Source organism: Scomber scombrus, chromosome 5 (genome assembly GCF_963691925.1).
Source record: "Scomber scombrus chromosome 5, fScoSco1.1, whole genome shotgun sequence".
Lineage (NCBI taxonomy): Eukaryota > Metazoa > Chordata > Actinopteri > Scombriformes > Scombridae > Scomber > Scomber scombrus.
The window spans coordinates 15966577-15986423 of NC_084974.1; the positions used below are offsets into that span (position 1 = coordinate 15966577).

General features: G+C 41.3%; 1 protein-coding gene across 1 annotated transcript; it reads left to right on the top strand.

The window, feature by feature from the left end:
* Window positions 1-17651: 17651 nt before the first annotated feature.
* LOC133980594 (P2Y purinoceptor 3-like) lies at window positions 17652-18644 on the top strand. Its single transcript, XM_062419351.1, has one exon. It carries the CDS (start codon window positions 17652-17654, stop codon window positions 18642-18644), a length of 993 nt encoding a protein of 330 aa, XP_062275335.1.
* The last annotated feature ends 1203 nt before the right edge of the window (window positions 18645-19847 follow it).

Genomic DNA, 19847 nt, shown 5'->3' on the forward strand with positions numbered 1-19847 from the left:
GAAAAAGAGATGGATGAACAGATGGATGGACCGACAAAAAGCTAGATAAATAGATATAGGGAGAGGGGATACGTGCATGTGTGTGTGTAAGGACAACCACTACCACTTTGCCAAAAACAATGTCTCCTTAAACAACCAGAGAACATTTCATTAATGGGCTTTTTTATTGAATTCCTGCTTAAACTCTTAATACACCATTAGAGCTGTGATGAGCAGCCCTGTTAGTGTGCAGGGTAATGAGACAAAATGCAGCTAGCTGCCAGAGCCTGAACTTTATGATATCAGGGAGGTGCCTCCAGTTTAACAGTCAATGACTGGCTCATCAGTTCTCTCTACTCAGCCTGATTATGGTCGATGGACTGAGGACTAATCTGTGAAAGGTATTCACTGAAGCTAAATAAGAGAAGAGGGATTATTGTTGAGCGGGGACAATCAAGTTAAAAAACAAAATAAATGAGTTATCCCAAAAAGGACAGGTGTTTTGTAGAAGATATTATATGCATTGGCTGTCTTTCTCTCTCTCAGAATTGTGGTTTTTCTAACCAGCAAGGAGCAGATGATCAGATCAGAAGAGAGGAAGTGAATACCTTATGGGCCCACTATGCACACTGATGAGATAAAACATGTAACTCACAGCCTGGACTTCATTTTCTCTTTCTCCACTGACCCTTCATTGCTCCACTGCTGTCCCCAGCCTCTGCTTACATATGCATACTTTTGATTTAACTCTACAACCCAGCTATCCTCTCCTCTCTGAGGACAGCTACCATGTAACTCAGCCTACCTTCAGCCCCTCCTCACAAAACCAAGTGTACACACAGCAGGAAGCTGTCAGAGGAGGATTATAATGCCTCTGATCTGGTTAATGGACATTAATGGTGGACGGCTGATTAACAGAGTAGTGGTAAGAGGAGGAGATGATGAAGTAAGAGTAAAAGGGGAATGGTGATAGTAAGAAATATGGGGGTGAACTATTCCTGAGGTTTCCTGCTGCAGTAGGTCAGAGAGGAGATCAACCCTCAACACTTTCTCTCCCTTCAGCTGCCCTCCTCTGCTCTTTATACTACTCTCTCCTCCAGGGATCTCATTATGGCAGACTCACTGGCCATGATGACTGAGCCTATCTGCGTATGAGATGGGCTAAAGAAAGGGGACAAGCCCTATGTGTAAGAGGAGAAGGAGCAGCGGGAGACTGAAAGTGATAGTGGAAGAATGGATGAGGAAAGAAAAACTGGAGAACGGGAGAGAGAGTGAAGTAGATAACTGTAGGGAAAATGTGTGTGCAGAGAGAAATGTGCTGCAATAGAACAGTAGAGCATATAGCCTTAGGTACCAGATTGTTATTACTGGTGCAGATGGTTGGGAGACGCTTCTAGCAGATTTATGTGTTGCTGTAGTCTGTGTGTGTATAAATATGTGCCACTTCCATGTCTGTATGACACCATATGCGTGCATGCACGCTGCTATATGCTTGTTTAGTTTAAGTAATGTCAGCTAAATGACATATTTTCTAGATAAATAACCAATTAAAAGCTCAGGAGGAGTTTGAAGTAAGCTATAACATCCAATCAAATCCCCATACACCACCTGTAAACTATTGCTCTTATCTAAATGCTGCACACAGCTTGTTGTAAATATCCAATCGAGCGATTCAAGATCCTTAAAACAACAGTAAATGTCATAAAGTGAGAAGTGTGCTGACTAAAGAGAGCTGAAATGTTCACTCCCTTTTCACTCCATATTCTTCCTATCTTTCCCTTGTGTCTTGATCAAGATCTATCTTGCTGTCTCAGCTTCTCCACTTGTCAGCTCTGCTCTATTTGTGTAACAGCTTCCATTGATTTTTTTTGGAGGGGTCATAAGATGCTCTTAATGTGCCACTGAAGGCTGTTGGTGTGTTTATATTTTGTGTACATGAGCTGGCATAAGCGTGGAAATGTGTGTATCTTTGCAGGTCATGGCTTTAATAGTCAACATTTATCTTTGGTGCAGGTTGGACAGAGACAGAGATGAGGAAGAAATTAGACACTTGGACACACATACCTGCGCCTGCATGTACACTCATGCACCCACACGAATGTTGGCTCATGGGGGCTCTAATGCAGAGTTATTATCCTCATTACCACTCCAAAATCCACATCTTTTCTATGTTCTTTCTCCTCCTCATTTCAGCTTTCTAGCCATCCATCGTCCTCTCTCCACCTCCTGGAGTCACCAGCACTCTCCTCATTTTCCCTCTAACACACTGTATAGCCATGATAAATCTCTGGGATACCTTCCCAATGGGCTTTTACAAAATCAATGGCTATTTTGGAGCATTGCTTTCTAGACATAAGCTTGTGTGCATGCCGGACAAGGTACACTGTCTCCATTTGGACTCTCATATAGTGAACATTCTCAAATAAAACCCATTATTAAAATTTTGTCCAAGTCTTACATTATGGCCAATTACATGCCCAGCATAAACCAATAATAATTAATTCTAGTCCCTAATAAAGGCAGGGTTAAACAACGATGGGGGGTGAAATCATCTATTGGCGTACATCTGCACAAATCCAAATTGAATGCAACCAGGCCTCTGTTCTGAGTTTCCTTTTTATCAGTAATCAGTTACTAATTATAACCGCTTCCACTTTGTTATTGTTCGTAGCTAAGCTCTGGTCAACACTTTTTGCTGATTTTTCACATAAAAAATGCATTTAAAGAGGTATTTACTGTGAAACATCTGAGCAGGAAGTGTTGAGTTTCAGTAACACTATATTTTCACTATCATATGACACGTGGTTTACAATAATAACACTACAAGTAACATTACAAATAATAAGAAATTTGCCACTTTAAATCATTTTTGAAACCGACATTGACACAAAAAAAAAATGAATCTCACTTGTGCTGATGGAGTTTTGCATTATCAACATACAGCAGAAACAGCAAAAGAAAACTGGAACATTAAAAAAAACACAGGAATAAAAACATATGCATATCTTTAATGTAAGTTTGTTTCAAGTAAAGGCTTAGACCTCTGCAGTTCAGGTCAACAATGACCCCACCTCTTGGAAATTACATTATGCATGATGGGTGTTAAGTGTGTCTGAATCCATGACTATGGCTGTGTCTCAATTCAGGGGCTGCATCCTTGTAAGGACGCATTTTAAGGGCGGTTACGTCACAGCGCCGCGCCAAGGCCTGTCCCAATTCGAAGACTCCTCAAACGAATGCTCAAACGCAGCCTCAAAATGCGTCCTTGTTTTCCCTGTTTTTGAGGATGCATCGCTACTATCCTTAGCGGCCTTATATATCCCAAGATCCTTTGTGCGCCGCTGTTCAGTCCCATAGATATCTATAGAACACGTGTTCCATATATATCTATGTGCAGTCCCGCGAAAAGAACAATGGTTGTTATTGTTAATAAATGTTTATGTTTTTATATGGTATTGTTATAAAATAAAAAGATATTGTTAATTGTTGTCTTTGTTGCTTGTTGTCATTGTACGTTGTCTTTTCCATTTAGTATTTACAACTTAAGTACAATTTATAACAGGATTAGCAAACGGCATAAAGTGCTACTGTTCAGGAACAACAAGGGATTTAATATTTTCTTTTATTAGCAAAGGATGAAACTTAACTCTACAAGGGGGCAGTCTTAACATTTAACTATTTACAAAAAATACATCAGAAATAACTATTTATAGAGACAATTATGAACAAACTATTAACAAAATATGTATTATTAAATACAACACTACTAAAATTCCAAATGATTTACAATAATAAAAAAATAAATTAATAAATAATAACAAATTAATAAAATAAAAAATGAAAAAAATAATGTAATAGGCTGAGCAGGAGTCCCTGGCAGTGCTTCTGGGCTGGATGGGTCTGGTGTCTTCTGTGGTCAGTGGGACATCATCTGGGCTGGTATTCAGGGTGTTTGGGGGTCTGGTCTCCACTGTCCACTGGGGTTGGTCCGATGGACGATGCCGCCGTCCCCCCCGTGCAAAGCGAATTATATAAAATGATCTTAACCAAGGTCTTAAACGAACGAAACGAATTATACTAAAAACAATAAAATTCTAAATCATTTAGATTAATAATTAATTAAACACTCAAAAATTTGCTGTGCAAAAGACGTATTGCTTCTGCTGCCGCCGTCATCTCCGCTACCAGTTCTGCTTTTATATCACTTAGCTCAGGTGGCTTCATGTGGTCCCCTCGGTGTATTGGGTCAAGCAGTGTTGCTTTGCGCATCATCCATTGGGTGGCAATGATAAATATCCGTTTCCTTTTCTTTTTTTCTTTTTCTTTTTTTTAAATAACATGAGTAGTATTTGAAATATGTGTTATAATAATGAAATTATATGATACTATAATAACTAAAAAATAATAAAATATGTAACATCTTCAACCACCACCACCACCACCACCTCTTCTTTCTTCTGTTTGTCTTTTACTTCTGTGCGTTTTTTCTTCTGTGTGTGCCTTTCTCGTCTTATGGGCGGGAACAGCTGGTGACGCAACCAGGAAATGCTTCGAAGGCTAGACCGTCCCATTTTACAACGCTTGATGCATCCTTCTGAGGTTCCTCAGTAGCACGCGGTCTTCAAAGACCGCGAGGCCGCGTCCTTACAAGGATGCAGCTCCTGAATTGAGACACAGCTTATGTGTGTGGACTTGGATTGAATATTCCTCTGGAGTTTATATTTTGCACAAGCAATCACATTTTCTACCGGATAACGGATACAAATGTGAGAGTTACTGTCTCTCAGGATGCCAGCTGAGCCTGGGCCTGTTTTGACAGTAAATAAACTAATAGGCAAATGTCATGGCTATTAAATGAGTTAAGCCTGATCGATGTCAACTCCAGGGCAGAAGTATATAAATGTATTTCAAATGAGACACCGACTGACACTAATAAAACAAGTAATCTGTTAGCATCTGTCTACAGAAATGGGGGACTGGTGTGTGAGTGTGCCTGTGCCTGTGCATCAAGAGGCAGTGGGAGGGAAAGCTAGGGATGACATAGAGTGAGGGTGGGAAAAAGGGATTAAGGGGGGTAGAGGTGGAGGCATGGATGAAGCCATCACTTCGCTTTGTGAGATTCTTGGCGGTGAGAGATGAGAGAATGATGTCCCACGCAGGCTGCAGGAATGCTTACACTAACACTTTCCCTCCGCTGGGGCCCCACAAAAAGAAGGGGAAAGAAAATGCGACATGTCACAGAGATGGGAACAGATCAATTTCTGCAAACACTGCTAGCAAACAAACACAGCCATGGACACACAAACTTGTATTAGCACAGTTACCCAAGCTTTCATGCTCTTGTGCATTTTTTTTTCTTTATTTTTCACTCAGCTTTACCCTTTTTCTCTCCTTTGCTGGCAATCCTTCACTTCTCTTCACAATCCATCGCTAAAATCATTTCATTAGTGATCAGGCAGCCTTGCAGCAGTATTAGTTTCTTTGTAATGACAGGCACAACACTGAAGCACTCCATTTTCGCTCTCAACTCAACACTTAAGCTTTGATCACTGGTTTGTGTCTTTGAATACAACTCACCAAGCCATCCCAGAGGGCCATGCTCAGCTGTGAATCATGGGGATTTCTCACACAACAAAGTCAGTATGTACGGACACACAATTCTCCACATGTACAAAGGCAAAAATTCCTGTCACACTACAAAAGAGCATAGTTTCTGAGCTAAATACAGAACAAACTGTGCAAGCTACCTAATAATAGTCACTATTTATGCTAATAAAATACACCACTGCAATCCACCTTGTGTCCATAATATCTTGCAGGTCTAGGCTCTCCACTGTGTCCAAGAGCTCATCTGTATTCAAAATTGCAGCCAATCAGATATTAGGTATCTTTCACCAGGATAAGTGGACAAGTTTAGCCTGGAGGCAAGTTGGAGGCATGGCTTGTACTACTATGAGCAGGGGAGCAGGGGGAGTGTTTTTCCTTTAACAAGTTAAGAATTTGAGTGAATGCCAGTATTTTAAGTGGCATTAAAGGATTAGTTTAACATTTCCAGAAACCAGACATAATTGCTTTCTTGCTTTAAAGATAAATGAGAAAACTGATAGCATTCTCATATGTGTAAACTAAATAGGAAGCTACAGCTAGGACAAATAATCTCAGACATAACTTCCCTTAAAACCACACTGTTTTGGCTTTACACTTTGGTTTTTGTACAGTTAATATAAATGAGAATAATATGTTAATTAGTGAGCTTTAGAGATGTTAGTAGAGACATTTTTCTAGCTTCATCTTTGCCTGTGTTTCAGTCTTTATGCTAAGCTAAACTAACTATGTCCTGCTGGTAGCTTGATATTTAATGGACTGCCATTAGAGTACATGACATCCATCTTCTCACCTAACGCTCGGCAAGAAAGCGAATTAATGCATCTCCTAAAATAATTTCTTTAAAAAGGGGACATATTATGCATATTTTCCAGGTCTAAATTTTGAATGTGGAGCTCAACTGGAATATTTTTGCATGATTTAAAGTAAAAAAAAACTCCTTATTTAACTCATACTGAACCTTTACGACCCCCCTGAGTTCAACCTCTATTTTAAACAATATTTTAGCTCCTGTCTCTTTAAGCCCCCCCAATGAGCCTACTCTGTCCTGACTGGTTAGCTTTGGGAAGCTGCATCACAGCCAACTTCCAGCTGCTTGGGGGGGAACCACAACAAACTATGGTAATAAGATTTCACTACTTTTTCTCGTTCCCTACTTGTGATGTCAACCTCACAAATACATCTGTACATCATAGTTCTAAGCAAAATATAATCTGCAATATGTGAGTGAACGATGCAAACAACATATGTTTTTTTTTGGCAACAACCTTAGCAACCAAGGCTACGGAATAGATAGCCATTCATCGGCATGCATGATGAGCCGACGTCAGCTTGTAGGCATGGAAGAAAAAAACACTACAGATGAAACGTTTGAAAGTTTTGGGCATTATTACAGTATACAAATAACAGGACACCAGAAAAAACACAATACGTCCCCTTTAAGTAAGATTTTTACTATCCCATAAAATAACAATGTCTGAGGGAAGTTATAGCATTGTTGATCATACTTTCCCAGGTGCTGAGATGATGCTTTTAAAAGCTCATCTACTGACCTTTAGGTTAGAACAACCTGCCTCTTACACAGTCTACACATCAACCCCCAAAGGTCATCCAACATTCAGCAGCAATGTGTTCAGAACAGTCAGACCTATTGATTTACTATCAACAGTCCAGGAGTGACCAGTGCAGGGCATGTAGGGCCTGGCCCCTTGGTGTAGATATAATACATCCGGATCTAGGGTCGCAGTGGGCCTGTGACCACCGTTGCTGGACATACATCTGTATTATATCGAAAATGCAAGAGAAAACTGGATATTGATACAAGCAGTTTCAGGTGTTATTGAGAGTAAATGTGTGGATTGAGGATATTTCTCTATGTTGTAGCAGATGAGGGAGAAAAATCTCAGTGCGTGCTGCAGTGTCTTATCTATGTCTGTGTGTGTGTGTGAGTGTGTGTGAGTGTGTGTGTGTGTGTGTGTGTGTGTGTGTGTGTGTGTGTGTGTGTGTGTGTGTGTGTGTGTGTGTGTGTGTGTGTGTGCGAAGTATTCAATATCAGAGTATCATGAAATATGCATGAAGTATGTTTGAACCTTCCCCCCCTCCCCTACAGGGCAGTAGCAAAGTCCTTCAAGCCCACATGAACACGCACGCACGCACGCACACACACACGCACACACACACACAGATATAATGTGGCACCCTGGACTTACGCTGATGAATGTCTGTCCTTCAGAGAGCACAACAGCCACAGGAAAGTGATCCAGTGTATGAAGGAGGACAGGCAAAGAGAGCAAAACAGAGAAAGTGTGAGAGGGGAAAATACTAAAAAAAAAACTGAGCAGAGGTGGAGGAAGGAGGAGTGATGCAAGCTAGTGGAGAGGGTAAAGGAGTTGGAGTGAAAAACATCAACTCAGTTTCTAACCATGAAATGGTGAAGTGTTTTAGAAGATAAAAAGTTGGTATTTTATACTTAAAAGAAACTTACCCCTTTTGTAATTTTACACTTTTACTTATATATATGTTTATATGGATAATGTATTTTGTTTGTGATCATGTATTTTTTTGTTAAAAAGAGAGTGGTTAAAGAGAGATGAGAGATGAATATTGGAGGGACTCGATGATGTGGGAGACACATGTTTTACACATTGTCACAATAATGTAATAAATAATTTATATTTCCAATAAAGATATTGTTGAAAAAAAGTCAGACGGTGGCGATGGAGGAGGAGGAGTTGGGACGGTGGGGTTCTTTGTCATCTTGGTTTTTAAGTTACAGTAACTTTCTAATTAGGAAGACATTTGCCGCTGTGCTAATTATCAACAAACTCTTTCAAGCAGAACAAACAACCTAAAAACAAAACAAGCACACACACAAACGCAAACAAACACACGCGCACACACACACACAGCACACAGAGTCTCACCAGGACACCGGCCCATCTGTTTGCTGAGAGAATTTTGCTTTCTTCCAGCACTGCTTAGAAAGGAGAGTGGGAAAAATGCATCCCACACACACTACTGAGTATGCAGACATGACATCATATTTTTCAGTCTCTGCAAAGAGCGTGGGCAGGCAGCTTGTGTGTCTCAGTGTGATTACTACACTGTTACAGCCAAACACAGACTGAGAAACCAGCACAGCAGACTGTGCATGTGAGCCTGCGTGTCCTTGTCTGTCACTTAGAACTTCGGGCAGTCTTAAAGGCATTTTTTCCGCATCTCTGCATTCATCTCTTCATCTCTGCCTCCGCCTTTCCCTGACTTTGCTTCTTTGTCCCTCCTTCTGTTCTTACTGTTTATCTGCTGCTCAGACTATGTTTTATTTTCTCTGGCTTTTGTTTGGCTGCCATGCCATGCCATGTGAACACTGTTTAATTCTCCCCCTGCACTCTCTCAGGAGTAGGAAGAGGTGAGGAGGGGGAGGAGGGGAGAGGCGGAGGAGGACAAGGGCAGAGGCACTTCATTAATCAATCAACCAGCTTTGAAAATGTACCTAATTAATGGGTAATTACAGATCTGGGCACAATGCCAATTGGCACCCCTTCCACCTCCACCAATACGACCCCCGCGGTCCCCCAGATGACACTAGAGGTAAACACCCCTCCCATCATCACCTCCTTTGCTGTGTTCTTAATTAGTAAATCCATCCATGCATCCACTCACCCATTGTTTTTTCATTATCTGTAGAAACAACAGATCATGGCTGATAACTAGATAGCAGTTAAGTTAAAGACGGCTAGATCTCTCGCCACCTGCTTCGTTCTCATGTGGCACCATATGGTTGTCTTTTTGATTTTCTTTAAGAATTCTTACCGGAGAAATGTTGGTGGTCATCACAGGGTCCTGGAGGCTCTTTGAAGGCACCGTCTCATCCTGCTGAAGACTGGTAAGGTTCTTGTCTTGCCCATGCCAGCTCCCTCTGCGAGACATGCTGGCACGCCAGGCACGCTGGATCCTGGAAATGTAAGTGGATGAAATATAACAGTGACATCTACATTTCAATATCAATTGCATTCATTAGCTTTAGTATCAGGTTGTGTAACAATGAAAATAACGAAATTGTGAAGAATTTGGGTAGGAAGTTGACAACGGGGAGGAGTAATTCAAGGACATCCTGAGTTCCTAAAGTAAAGGTTTTGTTCATGTTCTGCAATGTTAGTTGAGCATTTCCAAGGTTTGAATGGACATGATACTCTGCAAGTTTAATTATCTGTACAAAAGATGAGCAACTGCGTTACAAAATATCTGTTCTTTAATTTAACAAAAAAAAAACTAGAAGCTCCTCCCACTAACAGATAAAACTGGGTGTAAAATACTTATTTTCACACACAAAGAGAATGGGTAGATATAACAGAAAATTGATCTATTGTGTGTAGATCAAAGCATTGACTTCATAACTACTCTAGAAACACAGAGCAGATAACTGATATTACCATACAGCTTACCATGTTGCTCTTTTTCATACTCAATTGACCTCTTCTGTGACTTTCCTTTCTGTTTCTTAGCCTCTGCTTATTTTTTTGTCTTTGAATCTTGCTCACACACTTTCCTGACCTCTTCCCACCCATGTTCTCAACCTCCATACACTGCTCTTGTCATCTCTCTCACTTTCTACTTTCTTTCATCCCCATAGTCACCCCAACTCCAGGGTCCAGGAGTGTAGGATCAATTACCCAATGGAGAAACACATTCACCTCTAGTGGAGCAGAGAGACAGCTGAGCCAAATGGAACAAATTGAATTAAGCCATAACTCCTGGCTCCAATACCTTTCCCCCTTTCTTTCCTCCACTTTTATTCTCTCTTTGCTCCCTCTATCTCTCCATTCGCCCTGTCTATGCCTCCTGTTCCACTGCCTTCTCCTGACATTTTTTTCACCTCTCTACACCCCAATCATGTTAAGTCTACACATAAACATTGGCTTTCTCTTCTCCATCCTCCACTTTCAAGGAAGTGAGAGCCTGAGGCATGAGCCATGTTACCTGTTACACCTATAAAAGCATTGGGCCATGTTTAAGTAAAATGGTGTTAGGTGGCACTCTGAGCGGGTTCATGAACTCTGACCCTGACACTGAAACCTAATCAAATGGAAAAATGTAATTAAAGCCACACATAAATTGATCTGTACCACAAAACATATGTGATACACTTTTGAGGTAATAGGTAACACAGATATTTAGCAAAAATAAACATAAAAATGCACAGACAAGCCACAGGTGAAACTCACACAATAGCGTTGATCTCTAGATGATGCCGTTGCTCGCGGCGATGAGGTCTATTGTCATCCTCCTCTTCACTCCTACAGAGACGGCTTCTATGACATAAGTAAAGCAAAAAAGGTATATCAGGTCAAAAATGACAAAAATATTGATTTTTATCAAAACAACCCAAAGCTGTTTACAACTCATATTCTACTAATGAATGAGTTTATATTTCAAGTAATATTGGAGGTCCTAAAATAAACACTAACGTTGGTAGAGAAAACACTATGTAAGAGTAACAGCTTCCCATTGTAAAATAAAGCATTGTTGTGTTAGGAAAAAAGGGTCTTGTATGAGATATATTTTTAGGGAAAAAATGGAGACACTACTATGTGGTGTCTTACCTTTCCACCTTGGAAACTGCTTGCCCTCCACTGTGGTTACAGTAGCGATGATACCTCTTCACTTCTTCCTGCTCAGTGAAAAGCAACATGTCAACAAGGTTTTTAATTCTCTATGCCAAGGTTGTGACACAGGAGGAGTTGCGCTTCAGTAAGATACAATAATAAATCTACAGTATTTTGTGTATGTGTAATTGTTCTGCCACCCTCGCGTATTGTCTATTGTCTGTAGCTGCATTACTGAGCCCAAACAGGAAAATGGTTCTTTATATAATTTCTTTCAGTTATCTGTTTATTAACCTTAAGCGTGGCAGCTTTTCTGGGTCTGTTAACATAAGTGTAAATAATAGTAAACACATAATAGTAGGAAAAAAAACACCTGGTTTGTGTGGTGTATACTCTGATGGATAACAGCATCTGTGCTCTGCTGGTGCTAACCAGCCAGACAGCAGCTGCAGGCCAGGGGGTGAGACAGATCTCAGGCAGCTCTGCATGGGGACGCTGCCATAGAGCTCAGTTGGACTGGGCAGATGGATGTGCTCCAGAAGCAGCAAAGCAGCTCCACTCCAATCTCTAGTATTCACTCATTTTTTCTGTCTGCTCACAGTTCAGTACAATAAAGAGTTCAGGATTGAATATACTCACAATATTCTTAGATTAATTTTAAGATTATACAACAAAAAAACTGTGACCACACAAAACACATTATTTAATCCTACTTAAGCATAACATTTTCAAAAACAGAGTTTTCAATTTTCAGTTTGTTCTCTCTAAATGAGAATGTCTCAGAAACATCAAGAGCAAATGTCTTAACTCATTCCCCAATTTCAATATCTTCCACACAATCTGATGTTATATTTTCTGTGAAAGCATGAAGAGCAAACTTAAAATGTGTTTACATTTTCGGGCAGCAGTAGAAAACCCACAAGCAGTTTACATTGTTTTTGTACATCTTTAAGCTCACGTTGTGTACATTTGGGGATGTGTAATTGAGACACTGTGTGCTGTTGTTGTATTTGCTGAACAGTTCTGAATGTTCCTGCTTCTCCACACAGTCAAGCCAGAAGGGATTAAGTGTTCAGGATGCCAGGCAGAAGGCCAATAAGTCTTTAAAACATAACTGTAGCAACAAGTGTTATGCTGTATTAGCTGTGGATGCCATCCAGATGCACAAACTAAAATTACAAATCCATGAGAAATGATAATTGTGGTGTCTCATTTGGGAGTGAAAATAAATAAATGTGTTACTAAAGTGCATTTTTAAAGACACAACGTTTTATATGATGAAATATACTGTGCTGGAGGAGTGCAAGAAATAACTATTTTAAAGTCCAAATAATACACTTTAATGACATGACAATAATGAATTGTCTGGTTTTATTGCATGATTTAGCATGAAGAGCACTATGACTGAAACATGAACTCACAATTGAAGTTTTTAAATATTGCAACACTTACTAGATATTCCTTGTGTTGCTCTGTTTTTTAACTCCTTTTTAACAGCTACTATATTGTGTGTGTTTACAAGCAATCGTAATGTATGACAGGAGAAATGCATTCCTTGTGGTCTATAGGGTACATGACAATCCATTAAACCAATAGCAGAATACGTGCCTGCATAAAAACGTGGATATTAACAGAACCTTCTCCGGCTGGGCCTGTAAACAGCTTAATAGCATTATTTTCAGTATCAAAATGAGGGTGATCAATACACTATGAGGCTGAAAAATGAGAGAAGGGAGAAGAAGAAGGAAGAGAAGAGAAAACAATGGCATGGCACAGCCTGCTGCCATTTAATTGATGGGTTATTATAATCATTATTTCTCAGAGTCCTAGTTCTATCACAGAGATCGATGGCCAAAATACTAACACACAAACGCACACGCCAAATCTATCCTGTGTGTGAGCAATGATCAGCTCTTTGTGCCCTTCAGACTGGTGTGGTCTATCAGTGAAATAAACTCACACACACACACAAGCACATACGCACACCTGAGTGCACTAATAGAGCAAACATGCCTGCATGTATACACACTCCAACGCACAGTCACATGTTAACACACACATCAATCTGCCCTCAGAGGATTTGACTGCAGTATGGTGATGCGCTGAAACATCTGCATCAAGCTATTTGCTGTTAGAGGCGCAGCTCGACTTGCCCATCAGCACGGGGAAATGTCCAATCAGGAGAGGAGGTGTGCCAGTGGAGATGCTTGTTAATCGCAACATCGGAAATCAATTTACATGCGCAGCGCGTGCGAGGAGTAATATGGAAGTCAACATTTACTCTTTCGGCTGATTCCCTGAGTACAAAAAGAGCCCGCTGAGAGATGTAGGTGTGACTGATGTGCTCACATGATTATATGATGCAAGATGCTATTTTCTCTTAGTGTTATGTCTATGGGGGTAAAACAAGTACTTGGATGCATTTATGTAATTTTGCTAGAACCTTTAAACTCTATTTGAGCAGGGAGGATGATACACACAAGCAGGAGAGAGAAAGAAAAAGGCACTCAAATTTAGAGTTGTAAATTGACAAAGAATCAAAATGTTAAATATTTGTTGACTGCAGCGAGAGAGCAGTTTCACTCTGATCAGATAACCATGTGTAGAGACCTATATATTCATACAATGTCCAGGCCACTACTGCAGTTTCACAGCCATCAACACTAGGCTGGAGCAGGCGATGTAAACTGACCTACAGTATGAGGCACAGATAAGGAACAGCAACACCAAGGAGGTTTACATCACGTGCACATACAGATGTGAGATTAATTTCATATCTCTACAGTGCTCGTTTTGTCCAATAACAATCACTAAAAAGCTGCAGATCTTCACATTTGAGAAGCTGGAACAAGCTAATGCTTGGCATTTCTGCTTGATAAATAACTATTGATGGATTATCCAAATTGTTAGGGATTAATTTTCTCTCAATCAGTTAATTGATTAATTACTGACACATACATAGGAGTCTTCAGACCTTCATGTGTTAAGACAGTGATCGAGCTGTGAAGGAAATAGTTAAAGGGGTATCAATCTGGAAAAAGAGGAGGGCACACTTTTATTCTAATCTGGAAGAGGGGGAAAAAGAAAAAGATATCCCGAGCGAGAAGTGAGGAGGTGGGTGGGGTGTGACGAGTGAGAAAATGATCATACAGACTATCAAAATGCAAAATGGAGTGCTTGGGACTATTCCCCCTGCCACTATTAAACAGTAAGAGAGCTGCTCTGGTTAACATATGGCGAGGGAGGGAGTGAGGGCGAGCATGTTCACACAAGCACACCCACATCATTGGTAAGGGGGCTTCTTTCAGTGATCAAAGACTAAGCTCACTCATTTAGACCAAACCAGCCTTCCAAGACATGGTAATGGGATGGGATGGAAATTACTTTTTTTTTAAATGGCAGGGGAGGGAGAGAGAGAGAGAGAGAGAGAGAGAGAGAGAGAGAGAGAGAGAGAGAGAGAGAGAGAGAGAGAGAGAGAGAGAGAGAGAGAGAGAGAGAGAGAGAGAGAGAGAAGTGAGTGTGTGCGCATGTGTGTCTGTGTGTGTGCGTTTGCGTTTTGGAGGCGTCATGGTGCAATTAAATAAAATGAAACAAAAGAAAGAAGAAAAGAGCTTTTTTGTGGCATTGGACTAAAGCTCCACACTCAATCACACGGGATATATCTCTTCGTCATATGACCGTGACGAGCAGAGAGACTATCTGTCAGTGTGCAGGCTTGTCTCACTCCTCCGCAGGTTATTACGACTCAATTGTGGGGTGTTTGAGTGAGATGGTGCAAACAGCACTCAGTACAGCTCTGTCCCACTGGGGGAGAGACGATAATGCACTTCTGAAATATGACACCTTCCCTGGCACCACACTACCACTAGGCTATATACAACCCTCTATATATTACAGCACAGTGAGCATGCCCCTTCCAATGATACAGAGTCTAATTGACTCCTGTGTATGTTGGATTTCTGTTTCCCTGTTCAACACAAACAGATCAGTTTATTCAGAAAGTGGCGTGCTAGGACATTTTTTTAATTAGTGAATTAGGAGCAACAACTAAAGGCTTCATGCAAAATATTGATGAGTGATTTCAAGATTCCAGCTTGCAAATTCTGTGTCAACGATGTCACCTGTGTTGTATTTCATGCACCCCAACCCCCCCAACCCCCCATTTGGGTATGCTGTTTAAATAAGCTATGTGTAAAATGGTTAACAACACGCGCCCATGGCCGTAAAATTCAGCTGTCCAATTGATTATGGGGTAATAGCTGGATAGATTAATGTGTTTCTCAGGGGGGTTCACGCCTCGGCAATGAATCTGAATCACTCATATGGACACAAGCAAGTGGAGCAGCCTCCATATCCAATAACCTGCATTTCTATCCTCACTCATATTTCACACGCCAATTACTACTGGTTAGGCCTTCGGCAAGCTTCCGCTCTGCATGTCCCCCTCTGTATCAATTTGGGAATGTCAGTTTTTTGGAGAGTGATAATGAAAGTCAGCTGTCAAGTAGTGCAGCAGCGGAAACGGACTGGAACAGTTGCACACCCAAAATGAAGAAGTTTAGGGGTACAAGCAGTGAACACAAGTGTGTGTTGCACCATCCCAATATATTGCAGAGTAAGTTGAAAGCTGTGATGGAACAGTGCTTTCAGAGCTCACGTGCTCAATATCCCCAGCCGCCGATAATGCGCAACACTACATCACTGGCATTAAATATTCAGAGGCTCCACACAACCAGGTGAACCTGTGCACCTACACTCACCCAACCATACAAAGGAAGTGTGTAACTGATTCTAGCAAAACTAATCTGCATTATGAAGAAAATTACAACAGCAACTCTCCTCAAATCAAGTCTGAGTTTTTAAAACATGTTGCATGAGCTCTGTTCTCAACCTGAGGAAAGCATGACACCTTGAGTCAGCTGAGCCCCTTAGCACTCCTTCCTGGGAATGATAGACATTTACAGTGGAAGGTAGAATACGTAGAATTAATGAGACCTTTTCAGCTGCTGTCATGACAAAAATCTTCAAGGTGGCCTCAAGCGAGCATGAAAAGGTAATTTCTCTAAGTAAATTGAATTCAGCCAGATGTGCCATTTTAACTGGTTAATAAGGGAAGCAAAAGTCAAAGAAGTTAAGGTCACTATGATTTAGTTATGCACATGATAAAAGGTTTCGCTCTCCATGGTGCTGATAGTTTCTCCAGCTGCAAACCACTGAGGAATAGTTGCCATAACATTGTCATATTCAAGATAATGAGTTTTTTTAAAAAGGATGTGTGTATGGTCTGTGAAGACTTATTTTCCCTTAGGGGCGCCTCTGCTATTGTGAGCACTATAAATATCAACTTACTGCTCTAAAAAAAAAAAAAAAGATTAGAAAGTGAATGACATCATTGCTAAAAATGTTCCACCTACCATATGAGAGTATATCACCGGTAAGAAACACACACCATCCTCTTCTCATTAACTACGCATTATCTGCCTATTGCCTTCTCCTCTGAGTGTTTCTTACCTGGCTGTTAATACACAGAGCGAGGTGTTTCCTCTCTTGAACCAGACTCCCGCTGCGCAGCCTCGCCTCCTCTCCCTGGTACATGCTTCTGGAAGGACACCGCTCAAGTTGAGACACAGACACACACACACACACACACACACACACACACAAACTCTCTAAATATAAAATCAGTTGTGAGCCTTTAGCATGTGAACAGCCTGTACTCGTCTGTGTCCAAGCTACAGAGCTTATCGTTATGCAGGATTTTTTCTTTCTTTCTTTGAAAAAAAATAAATCACACATCAGTTCATGTCGGAGCAGCCTACACTGGATCATTTGTCCTGCATGAACACGGTTGCCATACATTCCTTTCTGAGAGCAGTCGCTGGATGTGACACTAACCTGTACGTGCCGTTCCTCAGCATGTCGAGCTCCCTCTGTGTGGACAGACAGAGACGAAGTGAGCACTTTGAGACGGGAGCAGCCAGAGAGAGCTCAGACTTGGAACATTCTCGCAGCCAATGGGATGCTGAGTGTGCGCGCGTTTTTTCTTTTCTTTTTTTTTAAATAGAGCGCCCCCCGCTTGCGCGTGTTGACTGTGTCATTTAACTTGGCAGTCGGGCTTTAATCACTGTATTCATTATTCTGCACGCCTTCTCTCTTGGGAAGGGCAATCGCATGCTACTGTATCTCAGACCATTATACCAGGCTTTTGAAATGCCTTGCGGTACGTTTTCCAATCTATTTGCTCATAGCCTAGATATGGCGTTATAATGGTTTACATTATCACACAGGTGTGGGCTGGGAAAAGGAGGTACGCACAAGTTGAACAAACACCTGCATTTGTTTGTTTTTTTGTTTTTTTAAAGAAGCACACGTCAGCAGTTAGAGCAGCAGACAGGTGAGGCAAAAGAACGTGTGCATCTATGAATTAAGGTTATTATCAAATCATCCGAGTTGATCTTTTAAATGGAGGACTTCAAAATCTGTCCGGTGACTAAGTATTACCAAATGATCCTTCTACCGGTGACCTACAGCGTTGTGTTCCTGCTAGGCCTGGGTTTGAACGGCGCCCTGCTATGGAGTGTGTGCTGTCAGACGCGCCGCTGGAGCAGCACCGTCATCTACCTGATCAACCTCGCCGTGGCGGATCTCCTCTACGTGCTGGCATTGCCCCCTCTCATCATCAGCAATGCCATGGGAGGCCTTTGGCCTTTCGGCAACATCATCTGCAAAGCCGTCAGGTTCTTCTTTTTTGTTAACCTCCACTGCAGCATGATGTTCCTCACCTGCGTCAGCGTGCACCGTTTCATCGGAGTGTGCTTCCCCATCGCTGCCGTGCGCCTCAGGACCAGAAAACTCGCCCTGTTTGCATCAGGGTCGGTTTGGGTCTTGGCCACTGCGGAGATTTTGCCGACCCTGGTCTTTGCGCACACAGGTGTGATCAACAACATGACCGTATGTTTTGAAATGACAAACCCGCAACAATTTAAGGTTTACTTCCCTTATGGATTGTTTTTAGCCATAGTAGGGTTTCTGATCCCATTTCTTGTCATTGTCACCTGTTACTGCACCATGATGAAGGTGCTTTATTGCAGGGCGGTGGACAGCATCTCTACTGCCAGGACAGCTCGTATGCGCAAAAAGTCTGTGTGCACTCTTTTGGTTGTGTGCCTCATGTTTGTGATATGTTTTGTGCCTTATCATATTGCTCGGACTGTCTACTTGTTTGTGAGGGTCTACATGCCCGGGGACTGTCATCTGCTGAACGTGGCCATGATCTGCTTCAAGGTCTTGAAGCCTGCGGTCAGTTTCAACTGCTGCGCAAATCCTCTCTTGTACTTTTGGGGCTCTGACAGTCACCGTCGGAAGCTCAGGACCTGTCTGTGGATCAGGAAGACGAGAGTGCAGCCCAGTTTGTGTCTGGTTGATGCAGGTAGCACACACAGGTCGGGAGGATAGAGAACATCTATCTTCTTAACAGTGACTTTTATCACGAGTTAGTGTGCAGAAATAACACTAAGGAATGTGCCAAGACTGTCTACCAGCTTTGTTTAACATCTTTTTATTATTATAAAAATAAGAAATATTTGACAGCATTCAACAGGCCACTGAGGTCTGACTTATGAGATGTAACATTTTTTGTAAACAACAACTCATTCAAATAAATGAATGCAATCTATAAAACCTAGAGGGTCAGCAAAAGCAAATAACTAATGTCGCAAATACTATGGTACCCATTAAAAAAAACAATGATAATGTGGCCAGAGATTATATTTGAGGGAATTGGTGCCCTCTGTCGTTTGCAGAGTGTGGAGTCTCTAAAACAGCATAATAGCCCTATTGCAGCAGTTCAATTTTAAATGATTCCACCTTGTGAAAAATATTTTTGTTGTGTTTGCTAGTTCTATGATAAAGGCACAAGAAACCAAGTGCAAAAAGAAACTAACTACAAAAAGTACAAAAATAACATCTGTGGTGATAATACTTGAAGTCACAGCAACAGCAGTTAGTCATGTGAAGGTTATAAATACCTTGAAGGTAAAAAAAAAAAAAAAGTGCCTCAATATCTAGTGCAAAAAGGGAAACCTTGTGAGCATTTTTTTTACTGTATGCTTGTCTGGAGCCACAGAGCAACATAGTTGGAGGAGCAGACATTTGAATGAAGGGCATCATTTCAGAACACTCCTGTGGGCAAGTGATGACAAATGGGTCGAACAGTGGTCTGGGAGCTGAGAGCAGAGAGGGAACAAGCAAGATTAAAGACCACAGTTATAGCAGGAGGCGCACATATAATTACACAGTGGTGTTGCAGTAAAACCAATCCTGGATTTTTCTTATTAAAAAACGAATGTATTACCAGTGTTAAGATTAGTGGCTGACTGAATTCATATATGGATTTCTGTTTGAATCATGTCTAATCGTCCAGTCAATTTATGTGTGCACATACCTGTGTGCCCAACCTGGAGAGGTACCGATTGCGTAAGCCGAAAGCAGACATGGGTGTTACTCTAGCCTGCTCACCCTCTGTCAGCTTACTGGGCCGCCTTTTAATCCTGCAGGAATAATAATGTTGCCATCTTTATCATCTCTACAGCCAACACTAACATGAGCAGTTATATAAATATTACCAGCAGAATGAATCGCTTACACTCTGCTATGGAA

What these genes read in the sequence shown, in the direction of transcription:
- LOC133980594 (XM_062419351.1), top strand. Translation starts at nt 17,652, where the DNA reads ATGGAGGACTTCAAAATCTGTCCGGTGACTAAGTATTACCAAATGATC.